The sequence below is a fragment of the Punica granatum genome, chromosome 6, assembly GCF_007655135.1.
Source record: "Punica granatum isolate Tunisia-2019 chromosome 6, ASM765513v2, whole genome shotgun sequence".
Taxonomy (NCBI): Eukaryota; Viridiplantae; Streptophyta; class Magnoliopsida; order Myrtales; family Lythraceae; genus Punica; species Punica granatum.
The window spans coordinates 1,411,708-1,425,224 of record NC_045132.1 but is presented as its reverse complement, the minus strand read 5'-3'; the positions used below and the strand labels follow the sequence as shown (position 1 = coordinate 1,425,224).

At 39.1% G+C, this 13,517-nt stretch overlaps 2 protein-coding genes and 2 non-coding genes across 5 annotated transcripts; 1 reads left to right on the top strand and 3 right to left on the bottom strand.

Annotated features, from left to right (window-relative positions):
* Nucleotides 1-274: 274 nt before the first annotated feature.
* LOC116212572 lies at nucleotides 275-400 on the bottom strand. The gene has a single exon (XR_004157884.1). It is a non-coding gene; the product is annotated as a small nucleolar RNA SNORD14 (small nucleolar RNA).
* A 64-nt stretch (nucleotides 401-464) lies between these two features.
* LOC116212566 lies at nucleotides 465-573 on the bottom strand. The gene has a single exon (XR_004157878.1). It is a non-coding gene; the product is annotated as a small nucleolar RNA snoR99 (small nucleolar RNA).
* Nucleotides 574-2,723: 2,150 nt separating this feature from the next.
* On the top strand, nucleotides 2,724-6,585 carry LOC116210209 (26S proteasome non-ATPase regulatory subunit 12 homolog A-like). 2 transcript variants are annotated; one of them, XM_031544052.1, is made up of 12 exons: nucleotides 2,724-2,915; nucleotides 3,000-3,194; nucleotides 3,432-3,539; nucleotides 3,629-3,733; nucleotides 3,825-3,881; nucleotides 3,983-4,179; nucleotides 4,393-4,492; nucleotides 4,581-4,693; nucleotides 4,794-4,947; nucleotides 5,041-5,118; nucleotides 5,761-6,001; nucleotides 6,233-6,585. In XM_031544052.1, exons 1-11 carry the CDS (start codon nucleotides 2,913-2,915, stop codon nucleotides 5,977-5,979), a joined length of 1,329 nt encoding a protein of 442 aa, XP_031399912.1. In that variant the 5' UTR covers nucleotides 2,724-2,912; the 3' UTR covers nucleotides 5,980-6,001; nucleotides 6,233-6,585. The 2 variants fall into 2 exon arrangements, with proteins under 2 accessions (XP_031399912.1, XP_031399911.1); XM_031544051.1 differs by having other exon boundaries at nucleotides 2,725-2,915; nucleotides 6,247-6,585.
* Nucleotides 6,586-8,866: 2,281 nt separating this feature from the next.
* On the bottom strand, nucleotides 8,867-11,263 carry LOC116210217 (ethylene-responsive transcription factor ERF110-like). Its single transcript, XM_031544061.1, has 2 exons — nucleotides 10,688-11,263; nucleotides 8,867-9,849 (listed from the first exon to the last, which is right to left on the bottom strand). Exons 1-2 carry the CDS (start codon nucleotides 11,160-11,162, stop codon nucleotides 9,095-9,097), a joined length of 1,230 nt encoding a protein of 409 aa, XP_031399921.1. The 5' UTR covers nucleotides 11,163-11,263; the 3' UTR covers nucleotides 8,867-9,094.
* Between the last annotated feature and the right edge of the window lie 2,254 nt (nucleotides 11,264-13,517).

The following is a 13,517-nucleotide window of genomic DNA, read 5'->3' as shown; positions in this document are numbered from 1 at the left end:
TGAAGAATGGAATATGAACTTCAATGACCAAAAAAATATGAAAATCTTCTGACAATTAAAAAACGGGTAGCTGGTTTCAAAATTAACATTTTAAGACCAGGGAATTGATGTCTTAGACATCCAAGGAAGGATATGAGCAGCATTAGCTCTCAAGCCCGGCGAAAGCACTTAGGCAGCCACTGCGAGGACAAATAGGTCAGAAAAAAATTCAAAATTTCATAAAAGGGATTCACAAAGCTGAAATTTTGAAGGCGCTTTTGCGGTACAAAGCTGAGGTTTCAGACATCCAAGGAAGGATAAGAGCAGCACGAGCTCTCAAGCCCGGCGAAAGGCGAAAGCTCTCAGGCGGCCACTGCGAATGTTTGTGAGAAACAAGCCTTTGGATTTATCATCACCAACCGATCAAAGCAACAACAATCGAAAACAAGATCGAGAGAGTGAAAGATTAAATTTAGAGAGCCAAAGGATATTCCATCGGCTAATGATCAGCAAGAGAGTGAAAAATAACTGCTGACAAAGTGAGGCAGATGGATTGGGAGTTCCATGTGAGGGACTTGTTCATCCCTAGAGCAACTCCATACTCAAAACTGCTCAGGGGGCAGACGTATAGTCCCGTGCACACACAAACAAGATCGACCGATCTCACATGGAATTCATTCACTGCTTAAAACAATTCAATTCAAAGCAGAAACATCAATCCCATCAAACTAGACGCAATTGCAAAGCTAAGCAGAGATTACAACTAAACACATCAAGCATTCACGAGAGCTGATCATGTTCACAGAACAACATCCACCTACGATCTTACCGGCATCCGAGTAAGAGCAGAATCAGAAACCAACCTTAGCGGCTTGGCGTATAGAGAGATAGACAGAGAGACAGAGACATGGGGACGAAAGGAAGAGAGTGGATGTTATATAGGGAGCTATCTAGGGTTTTGTTCCTGGCGCGGGCCCTAGGGTTTTGGTCATGGCGATCGGCGGCTGAGGTTGGACCCGGCCCGAGAGAGAAGCCCCATCGAAGTATCTGGAGATATCCAGAGACGTACGTCTGCTCCATTGAGGCCCCATTGGGTCGTGGGCCGGACCAAGGCAAAATTATTCCAGTTGTGTTGGGCCGTAAATTGGCCCAATGGACTTGATTTGCGGTCCATCATTAATCATTAATAGTAACATTAATATTATTACTATTATTACTAGTATATTAAAAACATAATAAGCAAATAAAAGAAAAACTTTTTTTCCTTTCAGTCCTTATACTTTTTCCCATATTTGTCAGTGGACATTATACAAGTTTTTTTTTTAAAAAAATTGTAGCTGGGAAGTGTCCAACTCGCTTGTGTGCACCTCAACTAGTTCAATTTCCCAATTTACTCGGGGACAGGCCAATCATACTCGATTCAAGATATTCACAAAAATTACCTATATATCTTTATTATTTTCACTCGTGGTTGAATCATGTTGGGGACCGAATTTTAGGGACCCGACTGCATAAATCCCATGGGGCTCGATAAGCCTAGCGAAGCCCAATCATGCGCGACAAGAGCCAAGGCCTCCCAAGCCAGGCACGCCACTAGGGAATGTCTACAAGGCAACTCATTAATGGCAATTTCGATAATTACAAGATACATTTTCCAATTATATCGTAGCACGGGATCGGATGATATATCGAGTATATCTCCATGGTAGTAACATAATCTGTCTCTAAACTCTCTATAAATACACGATTCTTGCATATTTTTAGGGTTAATCAACTACTTGCACTCTTACCCTTGCACATAAAATTCAATCTAACTTGAACGTCGGAGATAAAAATAAGGACACCATCCCCAAGTTCCCCTTGTTGCAAATGTTCGTGGCTTGTGACTGGATCAACAATCGGGGATTCTTTATCAACAATTAGCACGTGGATCGTTCGTGATATCGATGGTTTCAACAAATTATGATTTGCTTTTATGACCCACAATAAATATTTGTTAACAAAAGAAAAATGGTTTGTATTTGTTTCGATTTATTAATTATTATTATGTCGTCTTCAGTTGAGGGGTCAAGGTGTAGACACTAGACGAGCATTACCATTTTCGGAATTCAACTCGCGATCTCCTGCAATGCTAACTGGCAGTGAGCACTGAACACTTGGAGTTCGATAACTGTGCCACAAGAACTGAGGAGACAATAATTCATATTGGAATTAAATCAAGTCCTTTATTACTACACTAAAATTAGTGATTGAGAAGGCAGTCACCCCTTCTAAAATTTTCCCCTCTTAAGAAAATTTTATATGATTATTTGAATTTTGATGAAATTCGTTATACCCGCTCACTTACCTAGGATAAATTATCACACCATTGGTAACCTTAAGGATCTCACCCCCTTAAGTCAAATCATGAGTCCGTCCCTAACTAATATCCAAATTATTCTCTGAAATTTTACCTCACTTTGCAGACGCATCTTATGAATTACTTCTTAGCATTGTTTCAACTAGAAAGAACGCCATATTGGTGAAGTAATCAATGGAAAGGCTAAATCAACCGCAGAATTCAAAGTGCTAGGATAGGATTGGTTATTGATAGATCATGCAGGAGCTCAATTGGTTCAAAATTTAAAGTGTAGGGACCATACAAAAGTAAGCTTTAACTTACGGCGACAATATAGATTTTTAAAAAGTTTTGGGCATCAAATCTAATTTTCCCATAAGTAAAGAAAGCGGAGAAAGAACACATTTCGTGCAGAAGGGTTCACTGCCTGTCAACTCTCCCAGTTTACTCTTCCGCTCTGTTATTTCTTCTTCTTCTTCTTCTTCTTCTTCTCCGTTCTAGGGTTTCGTCGATCCCCACCGTTGCCCGATCGGAGAATTTCTTCATTTCTCAGCTCCAATCGCTCCTCCTCGCCTTCGAATTGACTGTTTCAGCTATGGTGAGTGTCATCTCTAACTTCAGATCTAGATGCTTACTGTCGCGGCTTCGATGTTCATCCCATGAAACTTTGCTGCAATTACAGGACGGCGGCGGCAATTTGGAGGCGGCGATAGAGCAGCTCCTGAATGTGGAGAAGCAGATGAGATTGGCCGGCGACGTGGCCGGCACCAAGAAGGCGGTCACGGACATCTTGCAGCTATGCTTCGAAGCTAAGGCTTGGAAAACCCTGAATGATCAGATTGTACTCTTATCTAAACGACGCGGCCAGCTCAAGCAGGTCAATTTTCAACACTTTCGTGCTTGCTTGCCCCATTTTTTGCCATACTTTGCTTGATATGCATCAGTAGGAATGGTAAGTGGACGTGCTTGTGAAAGATTAACTCAGGTCATAGTGATACTGAAATAGTAGTCATGGGAATTTGATTGATTCAGCTAGAAAATCATAGAATTTCTTATTTAGCTGGGTAATTACGTTGAATTTCTTGTTAATTAGGATTTCTTATTTTGCATATAGGCCGTGACTGCTATGGTTCAGCAAGCGATGGAATATATTGACCAGACTCCGGACCTTGATACTCGTATTGAGCTCATTAAGACATTGAACGCTGTATCTGCTGGAAAGGTGAGTTTATAGGTCCCATTGATTACTTGGTTCGCCTGTAAAATCTGTCTCGAGTTGCTCAGTTACATGCTTAAATTCATTTTCTGTAGATTTATGTTGAAATTGAGAGGGCACGGTTGATCAAGAAACTCGCTAAAATCAAGGAAGAACGAGGCCTGATTGCCGAAGCAGCAGATTTGATGCAAGAGATCGCTGTGAGTTGATTATTTGGAGGATCTAAGTTTGTTTATGCTATTTGGAAGTTTGTAAGAGCTACCGTCATGACTTTCTCATCACCCTGGTTAGGTGGAAACTTTTGGAGCAATGGCAAAGACAGAGAAAATTGCGTTCATCCTTGAACAAGTAAAAACCTTTTCTTCATTCTTCTAATGTTATAGAGTTAGTTCCATTCAGAATGTTATCTGAAGTTTAATTCATGCTACTGTGCACAATGAACTTTGTAGGTCCGTTTGTGCTTAGATCGCCAGGATTATGTTCGTGCACAAATCCTTTCAAGGAAGATCAGTCCAAGAGTGTTTGATGCTGATCCTTCGAAAGAGAAAAAAAAACCCAAAGAGGGTGAAAATATTGTTGAAGAAGCTCCAGCCGATATACCGTCACTCTTGGAGTTGAAGCGAATTTACTATGAATTGATGATACGGTGAGCAGTGGGTGGCCATGCAATCTCTTCATTTAGAGATGTTAATGCTACGCTATCTTTTTGTTTACTTTGCCGTATATCAGTAGCTTCTTTAGTGGTCCTTGAATTTTGTTTAATTAGCATCACTGCAAGTGCAAATGAGTATTTATTTTCCTTTCACCATGATATTGTTGGTTCTTGATTTCTGATTGATTTTGTTATTTCAATCTGTAGGTATTATTTTCACAACAACGATTATCTAGAGATTTGCCGCTGCTATAAGTCAATATATGAGATTCCATCTGTCAGAGAGAACCCAGACCAATGGATTCCAGTTAGCTTCTTCTCTTATGCTGTTTGTAGCAACTTACAAGGTTTTTCCATCTACGAGCAGCTGATCCCTGATATTTAATTGATTGCAGGTTCTCAGGAAAATCTGCTGGTATCTTGTCCTGTCACCACATGATCCAATGCAGTCAAGCCTTCTTAATGCTACTCTTGAAGATAAAAATCTCTCAGAAATTCCTCAATTTAGGTAGGAAGTCACTTGTCCGAGCAAATTGTCTTCTCCGCTCCAACAATTTTGTCTTTTCTGTTAACATTTCTGATTCTTTGCATTGCATGTGTTACCTTAGGTTGTTGTTGAAACAGTTGGTCACAATGGAGGTTATCCAATGGACAGCTCTTTGGGATAATTTCAAGGATGAATTCGAGAATGAGAAAAACATGCTTGGAGGCTCGTTGGGTGAGAAAGCAGCAGAAGATCTCAGGCAAAGAATAATTGAACATGTAATTTTCATTGTTCCAGCTTCATCTTCTTTCAGTTTCGGGTGATCACATTTCATCATTTTTTATCCTTCTTTTTTTCTTAATATTTTGCAGAATATCATTGTTGTTTCCAAGTATTACTCGCGGATAACCTTGAAGAGACTTGCAGAGTTGCTATGCCTTAGCATTCAGGTTCCTACCACATTAAGTATTTTCTTTTTGCATTTCTGTTGTGGGAATTCAGACTGCTGGTCATGGAGCCATGTGTTGCCATATAAGCTTTTATTATCATGCGCCGTTTCTCATTTTGGAGATAGAGTTTTTATAGCATTGAATTTTCATTGAAGGTCATCTCTTAGATTCCTTTTATATTATAGGTGGAAAAGGAGGATCAGAAAATGCTTTTTCATAAAATGCCTGCATGAGTCAATATTATCTTTGTTTGAATTAGATATCATTAATCTCTTTTCACCAGTCTTGTCGTGTCCTTAGGGATTAATATCATTTTACTTTCTTTTTTTTTAAAATAAAATGAAAGTGGTACTCTATCAAGAATTGTAGATAATACTGTAGACAGTCCATTTACTGATAATTTGTGTATCTTTTTTTTTAGTGTAGATGCACTGTTCAGAATTGAGGACTGGTATTGCTGTTTCTTTTGTTCTATTTAATGATTGGCTTCTAGAAACTTACTGCTATCACCTGTCCTGTTTTCAGTGCTCCAAGTCTGTATCTTCTGTCAGTATTGAGTAGATTGTAGGTGATGGTATTGTTATATTCTTACTGGAGCTAACTGTTTGGTTGGCTGAGTTATTGTCATGCTACCTGTTTCAGGAAGCTGAGAAGCATCTCTCTGAAATGGTCGTCTCGAAGTCCTTGGTGGCAAAGATTGATAGGCCGATGGGAATAATCTCTTTCCAGACAGCAAAGGACAGCAATGACATTCTGAACTCGTGGGCAATGAACTTGGAGAAGTTGCTTGACCTCGTTGAGAAGAGTTGCCATCAAATACACAAGGAGACCATGGTTCACAAGGCTGCTTTGAGAGTCTAGAGCATGCTTTGGAAAGATGCAGGTAATATACATCTTTGTATTTCTCAGATATCCCGATTGCCCTTCTGTGTTGAAAAATTGGAAAAATATCTTCTGGTTTTGCATTTTTCTGTTCTTCAACAATGATAAAAATGAAGGAAAGCTATATTACTGTTTGGTTCCTGGAAGAGTGAACATCTTTCCAGTTTTGCATTTCGAGTTATTCAAAAGAAAGGGGGAAAGCCACCTTACTGAAAATGCTTACCTGCTTTAGGGCTGTCTTTGCAGGTTAGCGAACTTTGACATCTGGTGTGGGCTGAACTGACCGATCCGTTTTCCGTTTCGCCAACCGGCGTCGGTCAAGAATGTGCTAATGCTTTCTCCTCGAGTTTCTTTACGGATTTCCTCAAGGGTTTAGGGAACTGGGATATATAGTCAGAAAATTCCGAAATTCTGTTGTATGCTATTCAGACAGTTGTTTCGATGGGAGGCGGGGATTTATGGTGGTGGTTTATTTCCTCAGTAACATGAAGATATCAAGTGCTGCATTCTTTGCTTTGAACTTTCTCATCATACTGCTTCTGTTGCTTTCAAGAATCGCTAATTTTGGGGGAATTTTGGTCTTCATTAGGGACAGTTGTTTTGGATGCGGCAACTGTTGATTCGTGTGACTTTAGTGATTATCCAAACCAGATCATTTGACAATTATGAGTTTCACCTAGTCACGGAAGTGGATTATCACTAACAGACACTATCACTAACAGTCCCCATCAAATTTCAAAGGGCAATTCAATTACTGCATTCAGTTGTACGAACGGGAGGCCGGGTAGTCTTGTACTGCTGCTGTTTGGGTTGAAACTGGGAGCGTCAGTCTCTGTCGAATAGCTAACTTCCTATGTGGCCTTAGTCGAATGGTAGCTCACCGTCCTCTGATGTGACCTTAAATGACTAGTGGCATGCAGCTGCCATCCGGCTTTTACAATGTTAGCTGATTAGTAGCATTCCAATTGCGCCCGGCCCTTCATTCAGATCTCAATGGCTCAACCAGTCCTCAATGAAGTTTGGAAGGCAATTGTCAAGGCAGCTCTCTGGCCCTGATTGAGGTGAGGATGCTCCGAACATCCATAGCTTCCGGGCCTCCATCGATATCAGAAAGCTATATCTTTATCATCGGTGATCTTCCATGACCTCGAAGGCCGTCTTTGCTACAAATTTGTTATTAGGCAAGACACCTAGCAATTTGATGCATCATTTTTATCAAAGCCAAGCACTTCGTGATCAAGACTGCTAGCTAGAGGTGCGGCGCGCGTTCCATGAACTTTTTACATCGAAACAATTCCTCTCCACTGGGGTCAAGCGGCCATCTGGAACCCAGTATTCGCATGTGCAAAACTTCTGGGTGAATATATAACTAACGAAATTTGAACTCGCCACCATAATAAGAGGAGCAAATGGCAAAATCTCTAACCGCGACCCACTACTCGAGTAATTTAATTTAAAGCAAAATGGTAATGCGCCAACCACCATTATGTCCTATTCTCTGTCACAACATTGAATCCGTCGATCAGTGTGGATACCAAATAGGCGAGGAATTAAAGTGTCCGACAATTGTCGCATGCCACAATACCATATCATGTGATGATGGTATCATGATCGTACCGAGAAGTCAGATTCTCGAGAATCGTGGCAGCGATACATAGAACGTACGTGCATTGTCGATCAGTCCCTGTGTAATTGGTCATAACTTTTTTTTTCCTAAAATAATTATGTAAGGTGCATGTATATACTTCGTCTTTGAAAACACTTCCCGCAATCTTCCATATGTTCGTCGGAAAAATTAATTTTAACGGTTTCATTTCAAAGTATGCTCTTTTGAATTTTAACGTTTATAGCACTAAAGGGATCTTTCTATATGTATAATTTGAATTCCTATTGTATTTTGAATGCTTATATGTCCATCGTCTGTGAAAATTAATTTCGCACGAGCAGATTCTAAAATGACAACATCTTTGTTTAACAGAACAACAGTAGAGAATGAAAATCTTTTCGAGTTTTAACAGAAGACGTTGAGATTTAGATTCCCACATGAAAAAGTTAAAAGTTAAGATGAGTTGAATGGATTTATATGATATTGAATTCCACAACTTATCAGTTAGAACTTTTAGGTTGGAGATAAACCATATTACTTATAGGCACAATAGTATGGTATCAAAGCGGGAGTGCCATTGAATTTTACAAAAATGCATAAAATATGTCATTTTACAATTTAAAATAATATTAGCATTCTTTTATGAGGATATGACAAAGCTGGACCGACGCCGTTCAAACTAATTACATTGCTCATATCCTCTACTGATGTATTATAATAAGGCTTCCTAAGTTTCGAATATGATCTATTTTTCAAAAAAAAAAAGAAGAAGCTAGGGATCGCTTATATAAATTGTTATTTCACTTTTAAATACGAAAGCCAGGATAGTGCTAAATTGCATGTAAAAATATTCAACCTAAAGTCACCTTATGAAGCTTTACTGTTCCCTAGGATTGGTGAGAGGATATACTTTTTTTTTTCGGTTACAAAAAAAGCTCATTGGCCTAGTGCATTGAAATAAAAATCATAAATATCTAATAAAGAGGCACGGGTAGTTCCACTGAGTATCGAACCTGAGACCTCTTGGTCACCAAGCGAGAGGTGCACCACTGTGCTATTCTCTTTCAAGATGGGGAGAGGGTATACTAATAGAATAGTAGTGCGGCATGATGATGCACGGTTGATCACGCATGTAAACGGTCTTTCGAACATGGATATCATTCTGTTTCATGGCCAGAAACATGCTACATTTCAAACCGTAACAACTTTAATTCATATATATATATATATATATATATATATCTTTAAGAAAATTATTTCTTTATCCATCCAGTTTGTTATTATTTGAGAACATTGGTGTACCATCAATCATAAGTCAATGTGTATCCCCCGAGGGGGGGAAGAAAAAACTAGGAATAACAATCTTTTGCCCGGGGCCGAATCAACGCCTGGCAGATGATCGTTGGTTTCAGTGGGTAAGCGGAGGAGATCTCATCGGACAAAAATCTAAGAATAACATTAAAAAAAAAATGAAAAACCTAACAACTATCAAGGAGATGATGATGAACTATAGTGGCTAGAATCTGACCAAGGAGGCAAGGGAAATACTTCATCACTTGTTTGAGAACTGCTTGGCGGGCTCGGCCTGGGCCTGACTGGTCGCAGCACTGGAAAGAACTGGGCAGCAGGCGGCGGAAGGGGAGAAGAAGACGATGAGCTCATAGAAGAGGCTGTGGAAGGAAGCCGCAATAATGGCCTACTGGAAGATGATAATGATGACTGAATTTGGTGAGACGATCGGCCTGCGAAGAACATCTGATCGGATAGACTCATGGGTTGACGAATCAATGATGATGATGTCGAAATGATGGGCACAGAGGCAATGCTGACACTACTTTCGCTGCTTCCGGGCATAGAACTGACCGTGTGGGCGGCGGCGCTGGGGTGATTGATCAGTTCGGGGGGCTGGTGCGGGGCCCTGAGCCTGACGTTCTCCGGGAAGTTGAGCTTTGCCCTGCTGCCCCGGAACCGAAGGGCAGCCTCGTCATAGGCACGGGCAGCGGCCTCGGCAGTGTCGAAGGTGCCCAACCAAACCCTAGAGGCCCTGAAAGGGTCTCTGATTTCAGCCGCCCATTTGCCCCACGGCCTTTGCCTCACTCCTCTATACTTTCTCCGGGGCTCATCCATGTTTGTATTACTAATTAGTGAGGGTTGATGAGCGTATTCATACGTTTGTGTGAAGGCTTGTTGCGATGGATCAGATTCAGATGATGATCTTGTACTTGATCCTTCTATTATTAACGCTGCCCAAGCCGAAAATTTATAATTTAGAGAACACAAACAAAGGTTATATACACACACACACACACACACACACACACACACACCTATATATAGATATATATGTTGAAGAAAAACAAAAGATCAAGCATAATACGCATAATATTTAAGTTAATGTATGTGTTTAGCTTATTGATCATCGTAGTATACATGCGTGTGACTGAATTGATTAGCGAGGCAAATCATATATAGCACGCAGTTAACTTGAGTAATTCTCTAAAGTCTTTACCAGAAAAAAAGGAAAAGGTAAATATGAACATCGTCACAAAAATATATGGATCGAATTACATACAATAATATTGGAGGTAAATTACTTTCAGTCTCTTTTCTAAAAGTATATATTTTCTTGGTGACTAGCCCATGATGAACAACATCAGACATCCTACATGTTATTACAAGCTACGGAGGCATGAAGATATAAATCACCATTTCACATTACGTCTTGATAACCTTCCTCTCTATAGATAATCAAGATTTTTTATTTTTTATTTTTGTTGGATAATGGGACATTTTTAACCTTCTAATTATAATCAATTCACACTTGATATCAGCTCAGCCATATAGAAGGGAAAAAATTACCACGACCGTTTGATTTCTCATATGTGATACTTTGTATGATCAATGCATTTATATCACACACATCATATGAAATGAAAATTTCTTTCCCAGGGTACGTACATTTATAATTAACAAAAAGAAAAAATCAATATAAGAAACTTTGATACATGTTATTCGGATTAAAATGCAAAAGGACTAACCATAATATGGACCGGACAGTAATTACGAGATCATGGAGAATACCTCTTTGACTAGCTAACGATGACAAGCCTCCACGTGGGAAATCACCACCGGGAGCTTCTCGAAGAGCCTCCTGGCCCTCCCCGCCATGCACCGACACGCCGCCCAACTGATCATCGTCATCCTCATGCGCCCTTTTCCGGCCAACCCCGCTGCCCGACGAAGAGCCTCCGTCGCGGCCCATCTCTCTCGTATCAGCCCGGTCGACCGGGGCGCTCTCGCCAGACACGACCCTGGTCAGGGCTGACACCATAGCAGACATCTCCCTCTCTCTGTCGATCTGGGGAACTGGCAAGGACGGGAACTGCACGGGCTGGGGCGGCGAAGTCTGCTGGCCGCTGAAGTTACCGAACAACCACCTGTCGAGGTCTCTGTCGCCGGAGCTCTCTTCGGGGTCGGCTTCTGATTTGTCCCTTCGGTCCGCCACCTTATTGTTCAAAGCTGACACACACATATATGTGTGTATGTATCCATACATATAATTGGATATTATTAAGAAGAAGGAACCAATTGACGAGAAATGAATCGCTAAATTAATTTTGTCACGTGTGGAAGATGATGAGAGAGAGAGAGAGGTCACAAAAGGATTGTATTAAAAGGTTTTGTTGGGGTATATATAAGAAGGCATGCAGTCAAAAGTAGGCGCCGCCATAGCCAACTTGGCCTGAGTCGGCTACAACTATGCGTATGGGGGCGTATGTCTCTTCCTTGCTTGCTAAGGTATATATAATAAATTTATAATTCATTATTATATATTGCAAAATTTCACATCATTTATATCAAATATAATGCATCATTTAAAATTTATCTAAAAATATTCAATATTTTGTTTTCGTTACAATTCTAATTTATCGTCAATTGTCCGCGCAAAATTTAGTGGAAATTCACATGGTTCGTTTAAGTGGATTACAGTGGTGCTTAAAAGGAAAGTCAGTTTTGGATATATAATTGACAGTAGGCTACAATTTGAATCGAAACTTTGGGGCATTCTCAAATAATTCTAAAAGATGGATTAAATTTGACGTGTATGTCAAATGTTGCACTGTGTGGTATAATTTTCTCTAATCTTAGATTAGCGCTGTGGACCAATTACTAACTGTACATTGTATACAACATGTGTGTCATTAAAATGTGATTTGAGAAGAAGTGGGATACCCACAACACAAACGTACTATCTTACTTACATCCCCATACATCTGATATTAATGGTCGACGAACAATGGAGATGCTACCGGCCCTCGACTGACTTGACTTGAAAAAATTACTGGAAAAAAAATACACTCTTTTTTGTTTTGTTAGAAATAGATTGCACAAATTTAAAGTGTGATAAGTCGATAATAGTGTAAAAATATATACAAAATGACAGCACTTATCCAATACATGGGTTTTCGTAGGGGTAGATACTTAGGTATAACTTCCTTTTGTGTGCACCCCAACTTGGTATAAAGAGTCTGATGGGTCTTTGACTAATTCTGGCTCTGATATGGTCGGCACATTATAGAGTAAAACTTCAACGATCAATAATTTTTCCTATTAACAAGACTCGAATCAAAAGTATTATTTAAGCAGAGTAAGAGTTGAAATAGTTCAACTAGTTCACATTGATTTGGATTTTTTTCTGTGTGAATCATCATATCCGAAAGTTCAATTGGACTCCGACTAATCCAGTTAAGTCGGGTCAACCCATTAAAGGATAAAACTCTCTCAACGTGGATTTTTTGCATTCACAAGTATTCGAATCTAAGACTTCACTTAAGCCGAACAAACGTCAAATCATTTGAATCAACCCAGGTTGGTATTTATATTTTTTTAAGGAACAAGTAAATTAAACAAAACAAAGCTCACAAAAGAAACTTATATAATATCTCGTAACAATCAATGACAATTTTGGTTCTATATTTTGCTTTTTATCTGTTTTCTATTTTTAAATAAATAACTAAATTAGTTTTTGTTTCAATTATTATAAGGCATTTCGGTTTTTGGATATTAATTAACACCTCCTCAATTATTCAATATCTATTCAACTTGTTAACAGATTTTTATGCTCCGTTTGGATTCAAAGTGAGATTTTAAAATTTTACTTTAACTTAATTCTACCAACAACAAAACAAAATAACTTATACAAAGTCAAAAGATGAACCCCATTTATACCACTCTTTTTCAAAATCAAAATCACATAACTCATACAAAGTTAAAAGGATGGGCCCTATACATAACCATTTATATCACTATTTTTCAAAATCAAAATCTGATTTTAAAATGTTATTTACAAACCAAACGCAGCATTAGTTTCGCATTCACAAAAAAAAAAACGAAAAAAGAAAAAATTAGAATCTCGCTATACTCCTCCTACAAAAATCACTAAATTTCATCAGGGTTTCGATTTTGATTTTGGTTGATTCTATTGTCATTTTCATTTCTGTCTCGAATCTATTTCGAAAGTCAAACTGAACTTGCAGATGTGTCTTGGAAGCACAGCCCAGTCCCTCGATAAAAAGATCCTTTATCCTCTAACCAATGGAAGAAGAAATTAAACTATGTAATTAGGGAAAGAGAGAGAGAGAGGCAGTTACAGGTACATAATTTGCCACCGAATACGACCATCACTAGATTTTGCCCCGTCGAAAATAATTAGTTGGCATTTACTACGTCGTATTTCACAAAAATACAGTCAAAAAGTTTTGGGTCTTTTATTTCTGATTGGCATTTTCAAAAGTCGGCACCCAAATTGAAGAGGTCAGCATCACCGACATTTTAATATATTTCATTTCGTTGCATTCATTTTGTGGATATAATAATCATTTAAGCAGCAATCTAAATTTTATTGCTTAAA